The sequence below is a fragment of the Ranitomeya imitator genome, chromosome 1, assembly GCF_032444005.1.
Source record: "Ranitomeya imitator isolate aRanImi1 chromosome 1, aRanImi1.pri, whole genome shotgun sequence".
In the NCBI taxonomy this organism is placed as follows: domain Eukaryota; kingdom Metazoa; phylum Chordata; class Amphibia; order Anura; family Dendrobatidae; genus Ranitomeya; species Ranitomeya imitator.
The window spans coordinates 553,190,535-553,204,743 of NC_091282.1; the positions used below are offsets into that span (position 1 = coordinate 553,190,535).

Genomic DNA, 14,209 nt, shown 5'->3' on the forward strand with positions numbered 1-14,209 from the left:
CTGATTTCATGTCAGATATTGAGAAAAACATGCATATGTGTCTTTTTATATAGCATATGTGGAGCGCCCGCCAGGGCCTAGGGGTACTTGGTACCGGGTCCGGTCATTAAAAGGGTGGTCACGGTGGCAGCGACCCCGTCCGTGGCCCTGGGTGTCCAAATTAAAGGGGTTGTCTTTAAAGGGGTTTTTAGAAATAAGAATGTTTGTGACGCCACCTGTGGTATTCAGTCAGGGATGACCGACTCTGCTTAAAGGGGTCCTCTGGGGAGTGATGGCACTGCAGCAAAGACGGTATGGCTTTCGACAGGTGAAGCTGGGTCCCCAGGGCTCCCGGTGTATTTGGCAAAGATAGTGTGGTGCCAGAAATAATCAGAGGATTGCACTGTCTTTACCTGTTTACTGGTGATTCATGGCCACAGTTCAGGGTACCGGTAACAGGTGTTGGTGAGGTCCGATCTGCCTGGAAGCGATTATGGATCCCCTTCTCCAGGTGAGGTTGTAAGCCTTCCTTCTAGCACTGTAAGGAGAGTCCCTTGCTGCCTTAGGCCTCACACAAGGTTCTCTCTTTCCCTGTTCTAAGACAGTACCCACATGGTAGGCAACGCGAGCCTTTTTACAGGTGTCTCTCAGATAACTCCAGGCTCTATATGTTGCTGTACCTTCAGATGACAAATGACCTAGAATCTTCTGCCCTCCGGTTCTGCTATGGGACATGCAGTTCCACACAGCCTCGGGCTCCTGGTGCCCAGTTCCTGCGCTCCAGCATGGAAGGAGCTCAGTTGCAACTCCCTTCCAGTTCCTTAATTCTCCTGTGGTTATCTTCTCTCCCATCACGTTCTACAGATGCAACCAGTCTGCTTCTCCTCTCTGGCCTGGAGCTGCAGCACAACACGGCTGCACTGCCCCAGCTCCTCTCTCTATCACAGTCTGCTCCAGACTAAACTCCTCACTGAACTAACTGACTCCTCCTCCAAGCCAGAATATATATATTTGGGGAAGCTCCCCTGAAAACCGGGTTCAGAGCTCCCCCTTCTGGCCTGGAGTCAGAACATGTTGCATGTATGTACCACCTGTTAAAGGGATTCTCCTCGCTTTCAGGCATGGCATCACCCACCCTGAAAGGAAGGCAACACCACTGTAACAACCGGCTTCCTGGGGTGTTACATATGTAAACTTCTGGTTTCAACTGTATGTGCTGTAAATCATAGCAGCTGGCCCCTACCTCCTTTAAAGAGGAGCTTTCACTTGATTTCTTTTTTAATTTACACTGAGTACCTCTTCCAATTGCTGCTGTTCCTCTAATTCTTGAACAGTTTTCCTTTTGTGCCCCTTCATTCCAAAGTTCTTCCCCCCCCCTCCCCCGTTATTGGTAATTAAGATGCAAATTGTCCATTCAACCAACTGGGCATATCACAGAACATCTCTGTAGGAATTAGCTTTTTCCCTAAAGCCGCACCAAGAGTAACGTTCAATGATATATACCCAGTTGGTTGAAGGGAAAATTTGCACCATTATTAGCAGACAAAGGAGTTTGGAATGGAGAGGCATAGAAGAAAAAGAAAAACTGTTCTAGTATGGAGGAACAGCAGCAATTCAAGGAGGTACTCATGTAAATTAACCCCTTAACGACCTTAGACATATCCATACGTCCAGGCAGCTTAACCAGCTAACTACTACGATCGATATCGCAGGCAGAGGGAGGGGGCCCGCTCTACCCTCCGATCGGCGACAGCAGGGGCCCGATCTTTGCTATGGTCACCTGATGACATCATAACGATATCCAGATCACTAGGCTCGAGCAAGTTAATTAGATCATGCGCAGTGCATGATCTAACTAACTTGTGTCAGTGCAGCACTGACAGTTACAAAGCATAGCAATGCTCCTACGTTGCTATGCTTTATGACTAGAGATGAGCGAATATTTCAAAATTTGGTTCGGATTCCAATCGCCATATTTGCAATATCGCCGAACCGAATGCCATTGGAGTCAATGAGATTACAGATGAGCGAATATGTTCGGAAACGATCAAACATAAATTTGGCACGAATGTGGTATTAACGCATTACTTGCCAAATTAAAATTTTTACAAGTACGGATTTTTCAGAAAAGGGCGTCCCAATATTCAATTAAAAATGACAATGACATGATTTCCTATTTTGAAAACATTTATTTTACAAACACAACATAAAAAATTAGACCTAATTATAAAAATGATAAAATCTTAGTTGCTAGAAGCTAAAGATTAGGCATCCCAAAAAAAGGACATTGGTAGATAATGGGATAATTATGGCACCAATATGGCAAATTCAGATTCAGCAACCGTTTCCCGTACATATTCACTTATCTCTATTTATGACTGCAATCAGACTGCAAAAAGTGAAAGTCCCATAGTGGGACTAAGTAAAAAAGTTTAAAAAAAGTTGTACAAATATTTAACAAACAAATCACAAAATAATGAAAATAAAATTAAAACATATATTGTACCCATAAATAGATACTTTTATGGAAAAAAAAAAACAAAAGTACACATATTTGGTATCACCACCTCTGGAACAACACCATCTATAAAAAAAAATTCACACTAGCTTACCCCTTAAATGAACACCCTAAAAAAAATAAAGAAAGAAAGAAAAAAAAAAAAGAACAAAAACAGTCTTTATCATCATACCGCCAAATAAAAAGTGGAATAAAACACGATCAAAAAGATGAAAGTAAATAAAAATAGTATAGCTGTGGTCTGTGCCTGGCTGCACTGTGTATGTTTTTTATTGGATTTTCGTAATCTCATAATTGGAATATTGATGGCTTAAAATGTTACCTTCCCTGCCCTCCTTTTTCTTCCTATAACTTCATGTTTTATTGGATGTTATACTCATTTTCTATGATATATTCATACTGATATTGTCCTGTTTATTCTTTTTTGCATTTTTGTAATTAAAAATAATATAATCTTTCAAAAAAATTGAATTTTGGGAAAAAAAAAAAAAGGTATAGCTGAAAACGTCATCATGTCCTGCAAGAACCAAGCTGCCATACAGCTCCATTAGCGGAAAAGTATAAAAGTTATAGCTCTCAGAAGAAAGCGAGGCAAAAATAATTATTTTTTTATGAAATAGTTTTTGTTGTGTAAGAGTGCCAAAACATAAAAAAATATAAATATGATATTTCTGTAATCGTACTGACCCGAAGAATAAAACTACCTTATCAATTTTACCAAAAGCGGAATGGCATAAAAAGGCAAAAAAAAATAATCCTGAATTGCTGGTTTTTGTTCATTCTACTTCACAAAAATCAAAATAGAAAGCGATCAAAAAATATCATGTGCCCAAAAATGGTACCAATAAAAATGTCAACTCGTCCCACAGAAATCTAGGCCTCACACAACTGTCGACAGAAATATGTAAGGCTATGTTCACACTTTGCAGATTCCACTGCGGATTTTTCCGCAGCAGAATTACAAAATCCGCAGTGAAAACCCGTCGCGGTTTTTACTGCGGATTTATCGCGGTTTTTACTGCGGTTTCTTCTGCGGATTTTCATCTGCAGTTTTCTATTGGAGCAGGTGAAAATCCGCAGAAAAGAAGTGACATGCTGCGGAATGTAATCCGCAGCGTTTCCGCGCGGTTTTTTCCACAGCATGTGCACTGCGTTTTTTGTTTCCCATAGGTTTACATTGTTCTGTAAACTCATGGGAAACTGCTGCGGATCCGCAGCGGTCAAATCCGCTGCGGATCCGCAGCAAAATCCGCAAAGTGTGAATATAGCCTAAAAATTATAGGTCTCAAATATGACGATGCAAAAAGCTTGTTTTTGCAAAAACTAAAGTGTCTTTTAGTATGTGACAACAGTCAAACATAAAAAAGATATAAATCTGGGTTTGCTGTAAGTAATCTAATCACTTATACCACACAAGAAATGGCGTAAAAAATAAATAAAATCAATTTTTCACCTGCTGTTAATTTGTTCATTCTGCCAGCCAAAGGTCGCATTAAAGCTTGGTGCACATATATCCTGCGCTCTACGCTTACACTTAGGTTTCTGTGTAAATCTCTGAAATACGTGATTCAGACAGAAGCACCAGCAGAAGATTCGTAATAATGAGGCAGATTGAGATACTGTGGATACCGTCTGACCTGTGATCTGGCGGTGTCCGTGTTTTTAAGCGTGTAGTTGGCCCACAGTTTTGTACACCTCTGAAAAAAAAAAAGCAACACTGAACAGAGGCCAGATGGAGTCTAGAGTAATTCTGCTGCCTCATTACAGTGAATGGATCCTTCGGGGTATCATCTGAATTACGTCACTTGGAGATTTAGATGGAAACCAAAATGTTATGTAAAATGTTCCAAAAAAAGTTCCACGAAAAAGCAAGGACCCACTCATTTCCGTCATCTCTGAATTTAAATATAGGGTCTTCCACGATATTGGTAATACAAAGGCTCTGGAAAAGTGCTATGGATCCTTGCCCCCCAAAGAATTCCAATGAATTCTGCACTCCCAAATCCAAATGCCCCCCTCCCTTCTGAGCCACACAGTCTGCGTAAACCACATTTACCACATGTTTGGCATTTCTGTAGTGACAAGAGCCCGTCTAGTTTACGGGTGGTGTGTCTTTAGAAGCAGGAGCTGAGTGATGAGGCAGTGACCCACAAAGTTCAAGTCTTTTTAATGTGTTTTCTTCACACAAAAAATGTTCCAATCCACACAAATGCATTATAACTTCAGTGTTCAATTCACACCAGTTCATAACAGCATCCTTTAGATTGCAGTCTGCAGCTGTGACACACGCTGGTCCTTCCTTCGGGCACAGGACAGTCTACCTCCAGTTCACCTCTGGGCACAATACCTGTCCACATCCGTGACCAGTCATCATGGACAGCACCACCACTGTGTATCCTATGGGTTGTCAGGCCTCACTCTGGCCCTGACACACATTCCTCAGGCTCAATTCTCAAACCTCTCTATACTACAGGGCTTTTAACAATTGTAATCACAGCCACAGCCTCTGTGCGCATCCTGGGGAGAACAAACAGCGCCCCCAAGCTGTATCAGGGGTCACTGCCTCACATATTGAACCTCTCAATGCAAATGTAACCCAGCCATTGTAATGCCTATTATGGTAGCTTTCTACAGCTGATTCGATATCTGTATGGTACTTAATTATGGAAGTGTTCTACATTAGTGGCATATCACCATAACTTGGGATCTGATGGAACATCCATGATTTATATGAGAGCCATATGGCATGTGGAGCGTATGTGGGAACTGGATTACACTATTGTCCTGAAACATATTTATATAGTGCATCAATACCCAGAATCCAGAGAATGTCTAGTCAGAACCCACTACATAGTGACAATAAACGCTAAATTACCTGATTTGCCACTTTGTGCACATGAATGCTATGTATAACATGGGATTTCTTTGGATTTTATATCTCCCTGTTGAATTTAGATGCCACACTGTGCACAATAGTTAGAATTAGGCTGGTATCTTTTCATTCTTCCTGTGTACTATGTAAAATCACATTACTGAACATTTTACTGTGTGGTTTGGCAGGAGCTGCAGGATCGAAACCAAGAACTGGAGGAAGAGCTGCAGAAGGCGGAGCGGGGTTTGAAAGATACTCACTTGGAGAGAGACAGGATACGGGAAGAGATCGGCAGAGCCGGAGATGAGCTGGATATAAAAATCTGTCAGCTCAATGAATTGCGATTGGGCCTCTCCCAACTTCTAGAAGGAAACTGAGAGCCGCGTGGATGGCTTCTGACCACACTATTGATTATGATTGTATATCTAGTGGGAGTTGGGCTGGACGCTGGACCATGCCTAGCACCTAATGAGAGACCGATGAGCCTGGAGTGTAACAGTCGCCACTTGTCATTCTATTTACTGGCTTCATGTCCGTAAATGTTAGTTGTCTAGTCCAGGCGGCAGCTGTACAGGTAGAAACACCAGGTCCAAGTCCAGCATATTTACTTGCTCTATTACCTATACTTCCGCTGCAAATCTAATTGAAAATAGATTTCTTTTCTATAGTTTGCACCAATTTCTAACTAGGAACAAAAGCCATGAAACAAAACCAAAAGGAACATGTGGACTGTGCACCAGATTAGACAGGTGCCATGTAGTCCAATTATTCCCTGTGGTGACAGAATACATTCACTGTGCTTTTCCGTGTTATAGACCAGTTTTTTCAGGGCAAAAACAACATGAACTCCCACACAATCTGGGACCAGCTACATCAATGCCTTAATCACATATACAACAGGACTGTTACCGTTCCCTGACAAGGAGGGCTTGCATAGTGACAGGTATTGTATCCTAGCCTAGTTTTATGAAGGGTACTTATCACTGAAAGGGTAGAGGATAATGATATTGTCTGCACTATAATCACATCACAATGGCTGTGGCTTTCAGGGATAATCCTTCTTAGTTATAGCTATATTATGAAATGCAGTGAAGAGATTGAAAATCAGCATACAAGTGTTATGGTAGGATACTAGCCTAGTACATGCCATCACTTCTGACAGGAATGCAGCTTATAACTACCTACAGGGTTGGTGGTTGTGGCCTCCCCATAGAATATTCATGTCCTCCACCTTTTAGGGATATTCATCACAGGCGCATGACTTCAATTAATGGCTCAGTAAACCCCTGTTAGATGCCTATATTACCTGGACAACATACATCTAACCATCAAATAGATGTCTGTACACTACATACAAATCTTTAGAGAAATATATTATTTCTGTCCTAGCAACTCGTTTTAACCATTTCTGTAATGATATCGGTAGAGCTTGGGGAAGACATTTCTTTTATACCATTAAAAGGAATCTGTCAGAAGGTTTTTGTTATGTATTTTGAGAACAGCATGATGTAGGGGATGAGAGCCTGATTCCAGTGATGTGTCACTTACTAGGCTGTGTGTTGCTGTTTCAATAAAAATCAGTGTTTATCAACAGGAGATTATAACTACAGGACTAGGTGTCTCGTGCCAGGTGGTCCTTCTGCCCTGTGTAGCCACGTCTCCACCACTGATTGGCAGTTTTCTGCCTATACACAGAAAGTTGCCAAACATTGTTGTGAGCAGAGTTATATTTCAGGGAAATAGTAGATCTGCTGCAGACTAAAACAGTGATTGTATCTAATTAACAGCATACAGCTCAGTAAGTGACACATCACCTGAATCAGGGTGTGCCCCTACATTATGTCACTTTCAGATTGCGTAGACAGAACATGCACACGTTCAGTATTTGGTCAGTATTTTACCTCAGTATTTGTAGCCAAAACCAGGAGTGGAACAATCAAGAGGGAAAGTATAATAGAAACATATGCACCACTTCTGTATTTATCACCCACTCCTGGTTTTGGCTTACACATACTGATGTAAAAAACTGACCAAATACTGAATGTGTGAACGTGGTCTAACAGTCCTTTAATATATTCAGTTACTAGTAAAGAAATTGTTGTAGGTACCAGGCATTTGTGCCAATGACTTCTTCTTTACTGTATTTTATTTCCTTAAAAAGAAAAGTAAAGATGTTTATAGTTCACCTTTTCTAACATTACGATTAAAGATCCCATCATTTGAATACTGAAAGTGCAGAGAATTCGTACATACGCCTCAAATGTGGCTGCCTGAATAACGCCACATTGGTACATCCGTATGTACCCGTCTGAACACGTAATGTAATGCATGGACTGTTGCGGATCTCCGGCCTCCAACCTAACAGCCTTATATCTGAGTCTGAGGATGTCAGGTTGGCTCAGGAGAGCAGCAGACAGTCCATCCGTTACGGCCCGGGCTCAGACACCGATGTGTGACTGTAGCATAAAGTCTTGTGTAGGTTTATGTTATTGGCCTCATTTGTAAACCACAAGCTAGGATTAGATTCTTAGCTAAAAGAAAGTAGACAGTTTTCCTTTTTCTTACATCCACTATTTGGTTTTGATTAGCAGATCCCATTCAGGTTAGTTTAACTATTAAAGTCTTCTTAGTAGTCTTCGAAATTGCATAATGATGGCACTTACATATGTTCTTCTACTAACCCAAAAATGGATATGAAACCTAGCAGACTGATGTTTGGGCAGCACAGGGTAAAGCATGAGATGCTTAGCTCAGGGAAAGAGTTCCCTATAATTTGATTTTATATTTCTATGTGTAAAAGCTACATAAATGCTGCCAGGAGTCAGAGAATAGCTGTGAGTCCTCCCTTCCCCACCCACATAGATTGAGTCTATATAAGTCTCCATAAGTGTAGAGTTTACCAATCCCTGTGTGTGCAGCATCTAATGCACTGATAGCATCTCAACAGCTTTTTACATTAAAATAGAAATAATAGAAAATGCAGAGGTCAGTGATTGGCTGCAGTGTTGATGTGAGCTGTCGACGTGACATCACTGCTGCAGACAAACATTGAAACCGATGCAGTGACAGGGGGCCGGTGCTAGACCCGGGGAGGGTGAGTACCTTCTCATTTTTTTTCATTTTACATACTGTATATAAAATCCTTGGGGTCCACTTGTCTTGAAGTGTAAAACCCCTTCAAGTTTGGGTTCTCCTCTATCCTAAGCTAATTTATGAGGATAAATGGACAAAAAGGGGTGCCCTAACTGACTAGAAAGACAGCATATTCACACTTGGAAATGAGGCATTTATTTATTTATTTAGTAATTTGTCATAGACAGTTATCACAATCATTTGCGGATAGTCCATCGAAAAATGAGATAAAATCTAATGGTTGGTTGCATCCATCAGACACCAACCATTACCTCTTTGGAAGCAGTCTCATTTATTCTTTATCAGCCAACAGCACAGGTACTGTACATGGAGCAATATAATAAAGAAAGGCTCAGCATCACTCTTGACCAACGCTGGCTATTTTTTTTCTTCAGAAAAATCAATATGCTGCTGTTGGTGGATCTTTTATCCATACTATATGTCTGTAATGCGTCACTGTGTAAAATTATAACTGAGTTTTGGGTTTGTCTGGCTCATTAAAAATAACCTGTCACCAGGTGAGCCAAACATAGTGAGGTACATAGGTCTTCCAGACATTTCTGGTTACATTTACGTATAGGGCAATCTGAGCCAATGTAAATAACGCTCTTAAGTAACTGTCGAGTCTTGATCTTAAAAACCATATGTTAGTCAGTACACACAGAGGACAACTAGCTGCTGTTTGTTTTTCTTGTGTACTGTATTTGGCGGTTTGTTGTCGGCTATGTTAGTGGAGGGCTGCGATCTGTGATGGCAGGTCTGCAGTGAGTCTGAGGTAGTCTGAGACACACCTCCTGTCTTCTCATTGGTCCAGTCTGCTGTTCTCGCCCGCTTCCTCCAGCTCTGCCTTCTTTAGATTGGCTGCTGTGTATAAAACAAGTCTGCTATATACCGTGACAGGCAGCTCGCGCATGGAGGGCTGATCTCTATTACAGCAAGGACAGAATAACCAGAAGGACGAGACAGCCAAGGCAAAAGTTAGAAAAATAAAATGATCAGATAACTGCCACCCATACACTGAGAGTAATGAGCCTTGGTAAGGAGGTGCCTGAAATGTTCACTGCAGAAAGCTGAGAGTAGAGAACTAATCATTACAATGAAATGGTCTGACAGCAGCAGCTAGCGCCTCTTGTTGGCAGGGTATAACCAGTGTTACAAAAGGTTACACCAGTGCGATCACCATTTACATGTAGCTATTTTTCCGTGCCAACCCATTACATCCGTGTGTTGCATTCCCGCAGGAAAAGTAGAAATGTAGAACCTTGCACTTCCATCTCAGCCTCTCAGGAATGCTTAATAATAAATACTGGAAACAATAGACGCTGCATATATTGTTTAGAAGACTATAACAATTACCTTCAGTTACCTGTCAGGAACAGTGACAAATAGAGAACTGTCCACACTGAGCCATTACTAGTTTGATTTTTTAGAAGCACAACCGTTGCTCCCCATTTCTTCTATCCCCCTTCCCCCCTCAGTAGAACAGAATAATTCTTACATGTGAAAGTGTTTAGACATTTTGAAGCTTTTCTCAATTTTAATAAATGTTTGCAGCTTTGAATAGTATTTGTTTGTTTGGTTTGTGAAATTCTTACTCCACCAGCAGCTTATTAATTCTTTTATGTGAATTGCAACACTCAAATGTCACAGTGGAAAAAGATCTCATACATAGCTGTCCACACAAAAGGGCAAATTGGATCTACAACTCTTGGCAATCATGGAGTACCAAACTTAAGGTATGTTCAGACTAAGTTTTTTTTTCGCTTTGATGGGAAAGTTTCTTCTCGAAAAATTCCTGAAAAAGCTGTTTAAAGGGAATCTGTCACCTCATTTTAGGCCTATAAGCTTCGGCCACCGCCATCAGGGCTTATCTACAGCATTCTGTAATGCTGTAGATAAGCCCCTGATATAACCTGAAAGATAAGAAAACAAGTTAGATTATACTCACCCATGGGCGGTCTGCTGCGGTGCGGTCCGATTGGCGTCACAGGTCCGGGTCCGACGCCTCCCATCTTCATACAATATCGTCATCCTCCTTGCTTCTGTTGCGGCTCCTGCACAGGCATACTGATTTGCCCTGTTGAGGGCAGGGTAAAGTACTGCGCAGGCACCAGGCCTCTCTGACCTTTCCCGGCGCCTGCGCACTGCAGTACTTTGTACATGCAGCCTCGTGCTCTGGTCCCGAGTGCGGGCAGCAGTGCTGGGTATTGAAGCAAGAGACTCACATTGCACTTGGAAGTGGGACCCCAACCTAACATGGACTTCCTGGTCAAGTCCGTGTTCGGTGTCCATGCCTGAACAGTAGATGTTCGGTAGGGACGCTGAACTTTACTGTTTGGGTTCGCCCATCTCTAATCACAACAAGTAAGTCACATATATGATACAAGACTGTTTAAAAGCTGAACGGCTTCAGGAAACCTACCTCAGAGAAATGGACGTACATTTTGTTAATTAATGGCATTTGTTTTCCAGATCAGACAAAGGGAAAAAATTGTGGAATTAAAAAATATATATCAAATAGTACTTTGTTGCTTCTCCTGATCTTTTTGAACCAGGGACTTCTGCTGTGATAAGCTGGTGCCAACCAGAAGAGGTTGGCTTGCCTAAATCACAGGATGCATTATCATCCTCAAAAATGACCATCACTAAACCAACTGAAGAATTGAAAAAAGTGTCCAAAGTTTGAATTGAGTTATAATAACAAGTGTAATTTTCCCTGACATTCACCCCTTACAAATAAGTGGGAAATGTTATAGTTTATCAGGTTATGATCTCTATGTTTTAGTAGAGCAGCAACAGAAAAAAAATCCTGTATCGTCTCCTTGCCTAATGCAAATTTGACAGTCAGCCAAACAAGTCGATTTGAGCAGGACCAGACAACTACCTGATATGGAGTGGAGCCTCCCATAAGTGGCGTCTAGCAGCAGCTTCCTCCTCTCTTCCTTTTGAAAACACAAATGCACAGCCAAGAAGAGCGCTCAAGTGTATGGGAAGTCAGGCGTGACAACGGTCTACTGTTCGACTAACGTGTATGGCCAGCTTTGGTGATAGTCTTTGATTGGCTGTTCTATATGTAAATATCCTGTTGGTCAGAAGGTTACTGATATCAAACATTGACTCCTGTATCCACCCATTTTTTTGTTGCTGCAAATTTCTTTTACTTTTAAGGCATGTTACATTGATGATTTATCTTGATATTTTCCTTTCATGTTTGCACTTTGTTTACACATAAACCACACTTCATAGACAGCTAACTGGGAACATCCCTCGTCCTTTGCCACACTCCATGTTGGATTTACAATTTTAGCCCCCTTCCCCATCTTCCAAGAGCCATAACTTTTTTATTTTTCTGTCAGCATACCTGGATGAGGGCTTGTTTTATGAAGGACGTGTTGTAATTTTGACTGACAACATTCAATTAACAATACTGTTTTCTGAAAAATGGGGGAAAAAAACCAAGTAGGATCGAGTGGGGGGAAAAAAACGCCCACTTCACCATCATTTTTTGTTTTGTTTTGCAGCATTCTTTATATAGTAAAATAGAATGGAAGTATGATTTTCCATGTCAGTACAATTACAGTGATACCAAACTTGCATAACATTTTTTTGATTATTTAAAGGGGTTGTCCGGTCTTCTGATGAACCACACACCATCAGGATTCTCTGGTATTGCCGGTAAAGGTGCAGTCAGACACAGCCATGTAAATCGGACCGAGATCGGGACACAGTGCATGGACTGGGAGCTGACTTTCCCAACCTGAGCATATCAGCCCCATAGAAACCCATGATGCTGTCACGCTCAGGCCAGGAGAGTGGCCGGCCAGTCTGTGCACTGCATTCCGATCTCAATTTGAGTACTAGGCTACATCTTGGTGCCACCTCCAGTAGGCATACACACACGAAAATGATGCATGTCAGAGAACACGTTGACTGTGTTGTCACCATTATAGTCTACAGTCCCACCGGCGCATACATCCGAATCCCGTCATGCGGGTGGGTTCTGACACAAGCCCAGGACCAATCAACATGGACAAGCATGCAATGTGAAAGCACCCTAACCCATCAGTGCCTCATGATTGTTGTGCTGAGCACAGGGAAACCACCAGCATCCACTCCATTTAAATGCTTCTGTCAGAGATTAACAACGGGCATCTAAGGCTAAATTCACATGTCCAGTAATCATCTGTTTGAAACAGATCCAATAGGCAAAAAATCTGACAAGTTTTAAATGGAAGAAAAACGAATGACTATTTAACAAGATAAGTTTTCCATAGACTAAAAAACAAAAAGCAGCTCAATCAATTGCAATCCATTTTTTTTAAAGGGACTCTGTGAGCCCAGAATGACTGTTCAAACCAAGTACAGGCACTTGGTGCATCACAGCAGGGCCAATCATTTATATACACAGGCTCGGACTGGCCCATAGGGTAACAGGGGAATCTCCCGGTAGGCCCCTCTGCAGATCTGGGCCCCCAACCCCACTATATGGGCATTATTTGGCATAATTATATTGATTTACTCTGTACATAAAAAAGAAGCATATCATCATTCATTAACCAAACTACCCAGTTTATTATTATACTAGATGGTGGCCCTATTCTAACGCATCGGGTATTCTAGAATATGCATGTCCACGTAGTATATTGCCCAGTCACGTAGTATTTTGCCCAGTCACGTATTATAATGCTCCATGCAGTTACGGCCCCATAGAGGCCAGCTGGCCTCGACCAATCAGCAAGGCGGGATTTCTGAGACAGACAATTAGACCCTTAGGCTACTTTCACACTAGCGTTTTTTGCAATACGTCGCAATGCGTCGTTTATGGGAAAAAACGCATCCTGCAAAGTTGTTTGCAGGATGCGTTTTTGCCCCATAGATTAACATTAGCGACGCATTGCGACGCATTGACACACGTCGCAACCATCGTGCGACAGTTGCGCCGGACCGCCGGGAGCAAAAAACGTTACATGTAACATTTTTTGCTGCCGACGGACCGCTTTTTCCGACCGTTCATGCGCGGCCGGAACTCCGCCCCCACCTCCCCACACCTTACAATGGGGCAGCGGATGCGCAGGAAAAATGCATCCGCTGCCTCCGTTGTGCCTCCGTTTCACAGCTAGCGTCGGAACCTCGGCCCGACGCACTGCGACGGGCCGAGTCCGACACTAGTGTGAAAGTAGCCTTAGACAACACAATGGCGGCACTTGACAGCAGTGGAGAACAATGATGATTCCAGAATTCGCGGCAGACTGTGCCCGTCGCTGATTTGTCGAGGCCGGCTGGCCTCGACCAATCAGAGACTGTGCCTGGCGGCCTCGACCAATCAGCAACGCGGGATTTCCAGGACAGACAGACAATTAAACCCTTAGACAATTATAAATAGACTAGATTGTGGCCCGATTCTAACGCATCGGGTATTCTAGAATATGCATGTCCCCGTAGCATATGGACAATGATGATTCCAGAATTCGCGGCAGACTGTGCCCGTTGCTGATTGGTCGAGGCAACCTTTATGACATCATCGTCGCCATGGCAACCATTATGACATCTACGTCGATACTGTGCCCGTCGCTGATTGGTCAAGGCGAATTCGTGGCAGACTGTGCCCGTCGCTGATTGGTCGAGGCAACCTTTATGACATAATTGTCGCCATGCTGTGCCCGTCGCTGATTGGTCGAGGTCTGGCAGCCTCGACCAATCAGAGACGC

General features: G+C 42.4%; 1 protein-coding gene across 2 annotated transcripts in view; it reads left to right on the plus strand.

The window, feature by feature from the left end:
* The window catches only part of HOMER3 (homer scaffold protein 3), a 221,667-nt gene extending 211,605 nt beyond the window's left edge, over window positions 1–10,062 (plus strand). For both annotated transcript variants that reach the window (XM_069767718.1, XM_069767717.1), the window contains one exon: window positions 5,558–10,062. In XM_069767718.1, the coding sequence (XP_069623819.1) occupies window positions 5,558–5,746 (189 nt within the window). In that variant the 3' untranslated portion in view covers window positions 5,747–10,062. The remainder of the gene's footprint in view (window positions 1–5,557) is intronic.
* Window positions 10,063–14,209: the final 4,147 nt, after the last annotated feature.